Raw genomic sequence first — 13,226 nt, forward strand, 5'->3', positions numbered from 1 at the left:
GAGATGAGATTCACACATCACTTCTTCTTCCCCCCTGGCAACTCACTTTGTTTTGCACACAGATACTCAGACTCGGGTGCTGGTAACTGATCTAGAAACACATGGCTCCAGGAGACCTAGGCAGCTGCAGAGAGAGAACAGGGTGAATGCACGGAATGAGCAAAATCTCCAGGGTTCACTCCAGAGAGGTACCATAACGGTGTTTGGCTGGTTTCTCCAAATGTCCTTTCCCCAAGCCCAGGCCCACTGTGGTCATTCAGCCCCTCAGTCAGGATCTCAGTCCTGATGGTGCCTGTGAGGACGCTGGTACCCTGCCTCCTACCTGTCTTCTCGGCTGTGAGGGTCCCCAGCAAAGGCTCAGGGGGACACAAAGCCAAACAAGGGCGCTAGAGAATCAAGTATCTCATGCCTTCCCAAGGACACCCAAGTATAAATCCATTGTGCATCTGCCAAGCTCCATGGAGGGCCAGGTGCTGCTGCCCTGCAGGGACAACCGGGCTCTTGGCTCTGCACCACAGCCACTCAAGACTTGTCCCCAGTGCCATCAGCCACTGCCAAGGAGAGGGAGGCTTAGCCAAGGTGTTTCTCACAGGCCCCCATCGTTTGTTTCAAGGTGTTTCATTTCTAGTGGAGAGGTTTGGGGAAACATCTGCCAGGGACTTGCAAGCAGGATGTGGGCTGGCCAGGGATGAGCAGAGCAATAGTTTTTGTTTCTACAAGTGAGTTTATGTCTCACCTGGTGAGGAAGGGGGTTAGTTGCCTTTTTCCAATGAGAGGAACTGGGGGAGGCTTGCTGTTCACCCCCAGCCAGAACTCAAACCAAATGCTCCAAATGCTTTTTATCCCCTCAAAATGAGAAACATTTAAATTCGTGGGCCAAGAAAAACAGCAAGCAAAGCTCCCAGCTCGCTGAGCAGCGATTCACCGCTGCCCAGAGAAAATCTCCCTGGTTCCCTGCCATGGTGCTGGATCATACCTGGCCTGCAAAGTAGCTGTGGGCTTTCTGCAGGTGCCAGGATGTCCCTGCCTGAGGCCAATGGGACTGGTGGGGCCCTGAGCACCCCAGACCATTGCTGGGAACCACTGGACACTCACCAATCCCACAACCTGAGCTGCCCCAGCTGGGCATGCAGGCCTACATCCCCTAGAAGGAAATTAAGCCTCCACCTCCTCATCTTGTGTTTTGAGGGTGCTATTCATCAGCAAGACACAATGTGCTTGAAGGCTCCAGTCTTGGCTGGAGCAAAACCAGGAGGCCTGGCATCCCGTCCCCAGGGTTATTTATGATCCCCTTTGGTGCTAGGGCTGCCTTACAGCTGCCTCCCACATGCTGCTCTCCAGGAGGACAACTGGAGCAAGCTCCCTTAGCTCTACACACAGGTTTTTTGTCCAGTTTCAGTGTGAGGATGCTGGCTGAGGGTGAGGAACTGTATCACCATGCCCCACAGCTCTCTGATAATGGTGGGGACCAGGGACCTGTGGGCATTCATGCAGCTCAGCAGAAAGGGCCCTGATACTTACTTGTGCTGGTGTTGACAGGTCCCAACTCCACGTCACAAGAGGTATTTAATGTCACTAACAAGCCTGTGGGAATGGCATGTTTCACTCAACCCAGTAGTTAGTCCAGGTATTTGCTCTTTTCAAGTCAAAGCCATTTGAGAGCCCAGGGCTGAGCAGATACTTTGCAGAGCTGCTCAGTGACCCGAGTTGCTGAGCTGGGCTCTGCCTGGCCTCCCTGCCAGAGCTAACAACCCTCTCAACCACAGCAGACCTGGATCTTAATTGGGGATGAGTCGGCTTCACCACTAGCTGTCATCTCTGTTGCTTCAGGGCTGAGTCTCACCCAGTTTGACCCTGAGGAGTGTGTTACACTCATCTCTCTGTACCTCTGGCTGCACTGGCTCTGGGCTCGGTGCCATTTGTGCCACAGTGTTAATGGCGAGCCAGGGTGGGCCAGATCCACCTTGCACCATGAACCCCATCCTTGTTCTACAGAGCAGAAATAAGTGTTTATCCCACTCTGGCAGAGAGCCCTTCCCAGCCTCCTGGGCTCTCAGGGCATTGGCATCTGTGGCCGCCCTTCACTGGGGGGAGACCTGCCTCCGTGCAGCAGCGTCTGGCCCACATGCGCTGCGCTCAGCCAGAAGCACGAGCTATTTCTGGAGAGGGCGCTTCTCCTGCAGCAGCAGCAGCAGCAGCACTGGGATGCACTGACCAGAAAAAGAAAAGCCCTGGTGTTTCGAGAGCAAAGCGAGATTTCCCAGCCTCCCGCCGGGGAAGACGGGTGACATCCTTGCAAAAAAAAAAAAAGGAGGGAAGGCTGCAGGGCTCTGCAGCAGGAGGGCTCCAGATGAGCACAGGGGCTCTTTCAGTGGAAAAAAAAACAAACCACAACAACAACTGCAAAGAGGGCAGCTCGGCTGCTGTTGCAGAGCTCCGTGAAATTGGTGATTTCTGAGCAGAGTTCAGCTGGAGAGCGCTGGGTGCTATAAAAAGCAAAGTGACTTTGGGCTTTTGACGCTTCCTCCTGACACGCAAAGAAAGATGATTTGTGATTCAAAAGATGAGGAATTTATCATCAAAAGGAGCTAGGACAGAGCTCAGTGTTTACATGTGAAAGAACAAGACAGGCACCAAGAGCAGATATATTTATACCCATCCATTAATAAAAGAAGTCAAGTCAACCATACCTTCGTGCTAAAGTTAGAGCACAGCGCTCAGCATGTCCTTAAAAAGGCAAGAAAGTTTCCGCAAACTGGGACAGCTGCTCCTGGTGCCGGCTCCGCGTATCCCGGCGTGTGCAGGGGCTGCCGGCATCATGCTGCAGCAGGGAAGGAGCCAAACATGGCGAGGCTTCTCCAAGCGAGGAGGCTGACTCCCAGAGTCTGGTCACGTGCTGCTGGCCGTGGCACCTCAGGAGCCAAAGAATCCCTGCTCCAGCTCCAGAGACCTGCAGAAGCAGCCTGTGTCATCACAGAAACAAAAAAACCTCCGGTTCTGACTCCAATGCCCTGTCTGCTTCCTCAGTCATAGGGCTCACACAAGGCAGGAGCCTTCACCTCTGCTGCAGGAGAAGAGATGAGGACATGCTGGTCAGAGCACACTGGGGATGGCCCCATGGATGGGGACTTGGTTTGTGGGGCTGTCTCTATCAGGCAGCAGAGGGAAGAGGAGCAGCACCTGAGGGTCACACGTTTGGGCTGTCATGGAAGGGTCAGTGCAAGCCCAGGGTGAACCAGAACAGCAGATGGTTCATCACCAATGAGGTTAGCAAGAGGGTTGGCCAGTAAAAGTCACTGGAAGCTCCTGGATCAGGATTGACAGAGCACTGGAACAGGCTGCCCAGAGAGGCTGTGGAGTCTTCTTCACTGGAGACATTCAAGACCCGCCTGGACGCCTTCCTGTGTGACGTACTCTAGGTGACCCTGCTCTGGCAGGGGGGTTGGACTAGATGATCTTTTGAGGTCCCTTCCAACCCCTATGATTCTATGATTTTATTCTATGATTTGATATTTAGAAAGGCTTCAGGAATAACTAATTTCAGCAAGTCACTCATCCCACAGGCAAGGCTGGTGTTGTCTGGCCTTACCTCCCAAGGGTGTGTTACAATGCTGCCAGGTAGGAAATCCTCAGAGAAGTCAGATCTTTGTTCCTTCCAATGTGCTTCTAGAAAGCAATTAATTGTCCTTCTTGACAAATATACAGATGAGCTCTTGCAACCATTTCCCCTCTCTGCCTCCTCCAGCTCCAGCCTTTGAACCTCACTAGAAGCTGTTCACTGAACCACTCCTGCCTCATCCAGAGTTGCAGGAGCCTGTGTTGGACATGCTATGCCAGAAACTATCATGCTTCAGGCAAATTGAGAGCAACCACGAAAATGGCATCTTGTCTGAATCAAAAGTTAAGTGCAAAGTTTTTCATCTCCACACCCCAGTGAAACAGCTGCAACGGATAACCAACCCTGGCCTGTGCAGGGAAGGAAACAGGGCAGTGGGCAAGCACAGGAAGCCACAGGGTCACCTCTTGCCTCCCAGGATGTGATCACACTCCATAACACATTCAACCTCCAAGTTCATGCTGAAGATGCTAGTTACATGAACTTCACTGACCTTTGAGCAAGACGAGGGACTAGATGACCTCTGCAGGTCACTTCCAACCAAAGTTATTCTATGACCTTGTGAGTTTCTGTATAAAGACAGAAAGGGAGCAGGCAAATAATGCTCCCTCCCACAGCAGCTGCTGAGCTTTCCCATTAGAGATGCTCAGGCTGCTGTCCCAGAGCCAGTACACTCAATAGCAGGACAGCAGCGAGACCCCAGTAACAGGTCAGCCCCACCACTGGCTCAGGGGCTGGGGCTTCCTCCTGGACTTTTGGGCTCAAATCTGATGATGCAGCTTGTCAGTACCAGGTTAAGACACAGCCTTAGCAGTCCCACTAGCCCCACTCTTTTGCAAATTCAATTTGGATTGATAAATCATTTCAATACGATCCAAACAATGCTTTCCAGCAAGTGTTATTGACTGAATCTCATCACACAGCTGCCAAACATGGTGGCACAGCACAGGAATTCTTGCTCAGCAACTGTGTTGGTGCACCTCAGGCTGGCATCGAGCCCCGTGGCCTGGAGCCCCTGGCCAGATTGTTACCAAATCCTCTTCCTGACGTGACAGTGGTACCCTTGCTCTCACTAAATGCCACCTACACACGCTGGAATGTGCGCTGCAGCTCACAACCAGCAGTGACTGACCCAGATGACTTGTCTATCATTTATTATTATTTACAACTTATAGAAGGAGAATGTATTAAATCAGCAGCTTTCATCTCCTCAGCCACCTTGCAAGTCCCTTCAAAGAACTTGCATCAGCTTCCTTCGACAATCTTTTGATAAACCCCTGCTGAGCAATGCAGTAATATTAAACTACAATGACGACTTGGTGAATTCCAGGATCAGCCATTTTATGGTTTTGCCTTGGAATTAAGGTAGGCTGGAAGATCAGGGGTGTCGTTGCTTCAGTTTTGAAGCATGCCTCTGTACTACCTTTCTCCTCACACAGAAAAACGTCATTTTAAGACCTTTCTCTCACCCATCCATAGTCCTTTACCCTGCTCTTGTGAAACCTGGTCTAGTGGGAGGTGTCCCTGCCAATGTGGGGGGGTTGGAACCAGATGATCTTCAAGGTCCCTTCCAACCCAAACCATTCTGATTCTTCCACTATTATTCAGCCCTCATTTCCAGGCATCTAATTTTAGCAGTTACTGTTGAACATCCTCTCGAGTTATTGTTAGAATGAAATGAGAATCATCTGACAGGAACACATTGCAGCTCCTTGGTAAATACTGGGGAGGAATGCTGAAGGACTTTGCGAGCCTTCCTGAATCATTATCAACCCTGCTATCCAGGGACACACCTTATCCCACCCCTTTTGTTTCTGGTATCTTGCATTTCCAAAAGCAATATGGAAATCCTGCGCTGGCCTCAACTGTACTAGGCAATATTTAGCTGTATCATTCGTTCAATTATCAGTTTCCATAATTACTTGCAAATTGGCTACAGAGATTTATTATTTGTTATTTTTAGGATCGTTTCAGCGGAAAAGGCATCTGATTATATGGATATATATTTGCATGACATATTCCACTTGAGGATCTCTAAGTACTTCGCAGAATTTGAATTAATTTCTGCTTCTCTGCAGTGATACTCCTTTTATAGGCAGGACAACAGGAGCAGTGATTAGAAGGCATGTCCAAGCTCCCAGAGGAAATTTATGCTGAGCACAGGAACACCGGCTTCCAGTTGTGTGTGTTAACTATTAAACCTGTGCTAACACAGACAGCAGGAGGTTGGCTATACAAGCATTAAAGAAAGCACCGATACCATAGTTTGAGATGACTGTCTCTCTTTCCAAATGAACAGGTTCAAACACAGATTAGGCTTGGAGAGGGGAAAAAAAAAAAAGGCTCCCTATCAAATACAAAATAAATGGCTCTTTTCTACTAACAAGCAGGAGCAGGAAAGGATGGCAGGGAAAGACATGGGGTTACAGAGAGCTTGGTGTATGGACAGACAGGGCTAGGATTTTGCCAGTGTCATTTGCCAAGGCTTCGCCTGTTCTCACTGTGAAGATGACCCCATCTCCCAGCTCACTCTTCTAACTAGATTTCATTCTTTTCATTTTACCTGCCCGGGAAACGCACCAGGAAAATTCATCCAGATGCACTGCAAAAGACAACACGTGAGCCAGCAGACTGGTGTTTCTCTCTTTTATTTAAAAACAGTGCTTCATTACCATTTGCAAAGGGTTAGGAAGGGTTTCCCCCCTTGCTTAGAGTTTATAAAAGCCAGCAACATGATCAATAATTTATACACATGGATAGTAATACAAAAAAAAAAAGGAATAAAAGCTAAAGATCTAACTACTCCGACCTTCACAATTCCAGCTACTTGATAATAATAGGAATAACCCAATGAATACTGTATGGTCTGAAAGCTACTATACAATATGATACTTAACGAGGGAGGGTGGGAAGTTAGAGGCTGTCACAAAGCCCTGGGATGCAGATACTGCTTCTCCAGAGTCAGCAGGGAAATGGGACCCTGGGCAAGCGGCTTGGGCGTCCTAGGAAATGATCCAGGGGAAGGGAACACATCCCACTAGGGACATGGTCCTGTTCCCCGGCGGTACCTGGCAATGGGAGGTGCTGGGGAGACCATGTGAAGGGGCAAGTCCATCGCTGCCATTGGAGGTGCTGTGGCATCTCAGCCTTGCACTGAAAATCTCCAAGTCTCAAGTAGATCAGCCTGTGAGGTCAGTAAAATACTCCACCAGCTCCGTATCGCTCTACAGCCCTGGTTCTCATTTGCTATCAGCCCCACGTTGTAGCTCCAGCTATTTACAAGCAGGATTTATCATATTGAAAAGAATAAAAAAAAAACGGGGGGGTGGGGGGGGAAAAAACACCACCAAAACAAAAAGAAAAACAAACCAAAACAAAAAAAACAACCCAAAACCAAATTATATCCCCTGGGGTAAAAGAGGGATTATTTCGTCACTTGATAACGCAGCCAAATCAAGCTGCCAAAACTACAACACGCGCACACACAAAATATTGTGAACAAAAAAAAAATAGAAAATAATGACCAGAACTGAGTCTACTAATGTGGGAGGCCTGATTTCTGTACAGAATTCACTCCTCAGGCAAGCTACAAGCCCCTCCACCAGCAGAGAACTGGGAAACTGGAAAGAGATTTATTGACTCACTTCAGGGGGAAAAAAACCCAGTAAAATAATAAAAAAAAGGACTAAAAAACCCATTCCTAAGATGAACTGGCATTTTGCTGACTGCCAGCCAAATGAATCTTTGGGTGGACGGCTTTAGACACCAGCAATCTTCTGGTGAAATTAGGCAAGATTTTTGGCTGATGCGTTCTCACTCTACCACAAGTCGAGAGGCAGCATGGGAAGCTTGTCTCCTGCACAAGCCTGGACCAGCTGCAGCCTGCCACCCAGAGAAGACAAACACCAGCAAAAAGTTGCCTTCCAGGGCTAGCAGTGGCAACGGAGGTGGGACTTGGGATGTCCAAGTCCCACTTAGGATGCCATTGAAACATGTGCTGCAGAGGGACAGGGCCATCCTGCCAACTCCTGGCTAGAGGAAAGTGCACCGGAGAGAAACCCCAGAGCCTACTTGAAAAGGGCCCCATTTCACACTCTGGCTATAGACTCCTGCTTGCCTTGTTGACTGGAGTTTTCATTGTAGAAGAGAAGTTTACCGGGGTTGTAGGGCAGAGAGGGCAATCAGTAAGGTGGGGGTGGAGGGACAGGGCTTTTCAGACATTAACATCACCGAAAATAGTGTTTTATGCAACAAAGAATCAAGTCTCACTGGTGTATACTACAAAATATTTGACATTTTCCAAGAGCATGACAAAATAAAAACACAAAGAAGTTTACATTGGATGTTCATCTTGTTCACTAGGTTGAGTTTTTCACCCCCCCCTCCTATTTTAAAACAGTGCAAACAGGTAACACACTTTAAAAATCACCCCTCTGCACCAAGGACAGCATTCCCCCGACCCTGCCAGGCTGGAGGCCCATGGGCAGGTGGCCATCTGCCACGTTGCCCACGTGCTTTCCCTTTGGAGCCAGACTCAGCAAAAGCGCTCCCCAGAGCTGTTTGGTTTTTCCCTTTATTGAATTCCTAAGTGCTCCCCAAACCTGTTCTCCACTTGCCTCCTCCTCTGGGGCCAGGATGGGAAGCTACAAACAGGGACAGGTTGGGGGAAAAGGTGGGTAGAAACTTCGAGGCTCTGCTTTGTATTCCCTGCTGCAGAAGCTCTGGGTGCTGGAATTGAGACCCCAGCAGAGCCAGTGCCTCTTTTCAGACAAGGAAATGGTTTCATTAACCATTTCACAACTCACAGTCGAGCCAGCTATTCAGATCACCCTCCTCAGCGCTTGCTGTGCACTTCACATCCACAGATTTCAAAATGGGCAAGAACAGGGGATAAACTTTCACTTCACTTTAGGGATGGGGAAGCGAAGTCTAGAGCAGCGACACAACTGCTCCACAAGGACCTTTGAGGACCACTGACAGAGCCCTGACCAAAACACAGGTCACTGACTCCTGAGCCAGCGCTCTCTCTCGGGCACTGAAACAGCAAAGCCACAGCTAATTTAAAACATGGCTCTGTCCATCTGAACTCATGACACAGGATCCACTTAACTGCTTAATCTGGGAATAGCTGGCTATGGCAGTTTCATACTGATCTCCCCATTGTCTCCAGGTCCCATCATGGCTTTTCTTAGAAAAGCGAACCCGCCTACAACAGTGCAGCCTCCCTCGTGTGGGGACAACAGTTTGTTGACATGCTGGGCATCAATATAACTTATTCTCCATAGAGAATATGCTATACCAGTAGAAGTCATCTTTGTACCAGCACAACTGTATCCACAAGGAAAGACAGGCCAGCATACTAAATAAATCAACTCTTCAATCCAAAACTTTATCGCTATAATAGCACGTGCTGGCCAGATCTACTGCAAGATGGTACAAACAGCAACACTTAAAGAAACATATTTTCCTCTACATCAAGAGGAATCCTGGATGCCTAAGAGACTAGGTGACAAACAGTAAGCTGTTTGCCAGGCTGCCTGTGCAGTTTCCCTTGGAAAGCCAAGCCCTGCTCTGCAAGGGACCTGTGACTGCAGACCCATCTCGGAGACAAGCACTAGCTGCCATTGGTCAAATAAGCTATGGCCCAGTTTAGTTCACTAAGTGTCATTCATTTTGCATAGGGAGATATAGGCTTTGTCCTCACTTCTTCAGAAGATAGATATAGCCACGACTTGGCTACTCTGAATGCATCTCAAGCCAGTTCATAACACATCCGAGTGAAACAAGAGCTGTTGTTTGCCAAGAGGGAAGAAAAGCTGAAGAGCTCTCCTGCCATGGCACAACATTCACTCGAGAAACCTCACTGCAAAATTCCAGCTGGCATACAAGATTTTGGGAGGTCTGGTGCTCTAGAGACCTGGAACCAGCAAGCTACCTCCGGCCCCCAGCCGTGCAAACATCCCGGCATCCCTTCTGCAGCTCACCGCTGAGCAGGAAGCCAGGCTATCAGGGAACTACTTCAGCGGGAATTCTGCAGCATTAACTACAGAGTCAAGGAGACACCAGTTGGTTAACGCACTGGAGGAGCCTGGCAGGGAGCAACTGGAGCAGGCCGGGCTTGGATACAGGAGGAATCAGGCTGGATGTTCTGGAGCGGGCATTACTCGGAGGTCATACAGCAGGAGCTCACAGCCCTGCAAAGGTTGGGTGCTTCTGCACTTAACACCTCACACTCCTAACACACTCAGGCGGGCTGAAACCGCCGTGCATAGACTCTGCTCGGAGGCAGAATGGGGCTGGCCTCCCTACTCCCAGAGAGGCCAAATGGCAGGGGGGGATTGCAGGCGGCACTGCCAGGGCAGGGGGGAGGGCACTCGGGGAGGGATAGCCCAGCTTTTCAGGAGCTGCAGTCAGAACCAGCTGAACTGAAATGTAGAAAAGGGGCAGAGGGGTGAGCAGCTGCCTCTGCCGGGCTCTGCAAGCTGCGCTCCTCTCACTGGCAGCCTGCAGATCTGCTGTATGAGGAACTGCATGTGGGCAAGGGAAGGGACGGCCTCACTCAGCCTTTCTGCCCCACAGGAGGGTACAACAAGTCCAGAAGAGGCTTTTGCTGCATCTCAGCTCCAGAAGACCCCTGGCTGCCCTGTGGTCGAAATGGCTCCCCTTGAATTTGACTATTTCTACCATAAGTTCTCCCTCCCCTACCCCAGCTCAGACAGTAAAAGCCCCCAAACACCCCGAGTCCCCTTCATTTCCTAGATTTTGTGAAAGCCCCAACACCCTGTTCCCCCCTTCCCATTTTCAAGCTAACTAAAATATTTATATACAAACAACAAAAAAAAATTGTCATAACAGCAACAAACCAAACTTTGGCTTGGAAAAAAAGTTAAAAACCAACAATAAAACCAGAAAAAAAATACAAGGTGGCCAACAGGCTGGCAGTTTGGTGTCCCCTTTATCTAGCTATTCCTCCAGAGAATCAATAGCTGCAGGGTCTCTAGCTTAACTAATGGCTTCCCCATTCTCCCCATTTGAGGTGCTTCCTCCCTGCTGTTCACAGAAAGGCTACATGTACTGGGGAAGAGCAAAAAAATGCAGGGTTGTGTGTGGCTGGGCCAGGATAAACCCCAGGGGAGCTCTGCTTGTTGCCATTGCTTAGTGTTAAATGTAGGAGGTTTCCTATTCTGATTATCAGCAGAGGATGGCGAAGCGCAGGTATATGACCTGGAACTGCAGAGAAGCTCCACCAACAAACCCACACTCCAAGCAGTCCTCTGGGAGCAGTGAACTCACCCCAGTACCAACTGAGGGAGTGCAGGCAGCCTAATAAAACTGTGTTTCTGCATTTCTCTAACATGTGGTTAGAAGCTCCACCTTTGAGTATTGGGGTTACTGGGAGTACACTAGGAGCCAGTAGTGGAGCAGAGAGGTCTAGAAAGCAGCAACTCCCCATCACAGCACAGCTCACGCAGTCTCCTACAAACGCTAACTTTGAAACACGGTGAAGTCACTGTAGGTAAGAACAGAAGAGAGACGGTCTTGGGAGTAGCGGAGCCCTCCCCTAAATAGTCTCTCTGCTTCCAAATATTCTAGTATGTAGTGTCTATGTGGTCTCAGCAGACCAGAAGCACAGCCTTCTATAAGAGGCTGGGCAAAACAAACCCAGCCAGCTCCAATGCAACTACATAAGGGCCTGGAACAACCTGTGGTGGGAAGTTCCTATGAATTCAGAGCTTGCACAAACTGCTTCTGCCTCCTCTAAAACTTCTGACTGAACCAAAACCACTTCAGGATCACATTTAGATGTAAAATACTCTCTTCCCCCACACAGACCCACATGCTTGCCCCATGCCTCAGCAGCTTATACACGACTTGTTTTTCCTCACTCATGTTAACATGAAACAGATTATTTGCAGAAGCACCCAAGCAGCTCAGGATGAACAGGAGCAGAAACGTTGCACGCTGGGCCTCACCCGAGCACTGTTCCTGGTTCTTCAACCAGCTTTCTTCCTCTGCAAGGCTGCACCTGCCTCACCTCTGCAAGTTTAACTGCTTGTTGTCTGCAACAGAGGTGCTCTGTGTGATGCTGCATTGCATCTGCCACTCTTCAAGGAAAGAAGGGGAGGAAAAGGACGGCAAGGGAGAAAGATCTTGAAAAGGAGGAAAACTAACATAATTACAGCCACCAGCAATGGACAACAATCAGCTAGAGTAAGTGTGTGTGTGTGGGAAAGATCATCCTCACAAAAGATTCCTTTCCAAGTCTTGTCCCCTATATGGCAGGTAACAGCCAAAGTCTTTGGGCAGGTTGAGGAAACTGTCTCTTGCCAAGTCTAAAATCCTGACACTGCTGAAACTGTCCCAAACCTGTGCCCATCAGATGGTGATAAAGATGAGGAAAGGTTCTGCATTTCCCCTATTTCCAAATGTAAATGACTATTTCCCACCAGCATTTAGGTCCCAGCCACAGCCAAAGACTTCCTTCTGCAGACCAGAAACGTGGCAGGTGGAGACTTCTCCCTCACATCCTCCTGTCTCACAGGCATCAAGCACCAGACCCAGGGAAGAAACTCTGCGTGTTCCTGATTAATTGCATGATATCATTTTTTAACAGCTTTCCTTATCACTAATCGCCTTTTCCGTGATTGGTAGGATAAGCTATGCACCAACATACAGACACGGAAATGCAGTATTTTTACCACAGTTAAAAAAAACCCAAAAACTAAAACAAAAACAAAACAAAACAAAAAATGCACAATCTTTGGAACAAAAGAATTAAAGGCAGAAATTTAAAGAAAAAAAATACATATTCAAAGAACATAGTGAGGTATAAAAAAGTATTTTCTCTTTTGTATTTTGTTTTTCCTCCTCGTCTTGCTATAGAGTTCCTCTACTAGTAAATATTGCAATAGCCAGGCCTCATGAACTGGGGGGGCTGTCCCACTTGCAGGGGGTTCACATCACTTCAGTAGGGGGCAAATCGGCTGTAGCCACCTCGGTATAAACTCGCCTGTAGAAATTAAACAAGAAAAGAAGAGGCTGTTAGGAGGTGTACTATGAAGAAATACTTAGGACAGCAATCAAATGCTCTCAGGACTAACAGATGGCACTGACTCACACCTCTAAAAAGCAAGAGAGGAAAACATTGCCTGCAAAACCAAAAAGACCAGAGATGGAACTCATGAGTCCTAATATCTGAGATAGTTGTCCAGCTTGTCTTTCTAGACAGCAGAGACCCCAACTTCTGGGATGCTCTTCACCTTACCTTAAGGCAAAGGTCTAAAATAGACATGATGATCTGGTATCTTTAGAATTACCTGTTTTTCCTCCACCGACCCTAAAGATAAGCTGAGGCTCAGACAGGGGTGCTACACTGCAGATATCTATATTTAGGTGTCTTTTTCTCTGAACACATTTGTATTCCAGCCTTTGCAACAACACTGTGCTGGCTAGAAGCAGATGGGCAAGCATGTGTTTTCAGCAAGCTCCTCCACTCCCCTCAGATGCCAGCATACCTCATTCCTGCCCTTGCGTAACTACTGCTAGCAGGCAGGACACCACATCCTTCCACTAGTGGAAGATGGAACCAAGTGGAGCAGCTTTGCTGCAG

The 13,226-nt window shown here is 48.6% G+C and overlaps 1 protein-coding gene across 9 annotated transcripts in view; it reads right to left on the reverse strand.

The window, feature by feature from the left end:
- Positions 1–6,248: 6,248 nt before the first annotated feature.
- RBFOX2 (RNA binding fox-1 homolog 2) overlaps positions 6,249–13,226 on the reverse strand; it is a 176,840-nt gene continuing 169,862 nt past the window's right edge. For all 9 annotated transcript variants that reach the window (XM_051608546.1, XM_051608544.1, XM_051608545.1 and 6 more), the window contains one exon: positions 6,249–12,626. In XM_051608546.1, coding sequence (XP_051464506.1) covers positions 12,582–12,626 — 45 coding nt within the window. In that variant the 3' untranslated portion in view covers positions 6,249–12,581. The remainder of the gene's footprint in view (positions 12,627–13,226) is intronic.

The sequence above is a fragment of the Apus apus genome, chromosome 1 (assembly GCF_020740795.1).
Source record: "Apus apus isolate bApuApu2 chromosome 1, bApuApu2.pri.cur, whole genome shotgun sequence".
NCBI classification, from domain to species: Eukaryota; Metazoa; Chordata; class Aves; order Apodiformes; family Apodidae; genus Apus; species Apus apus.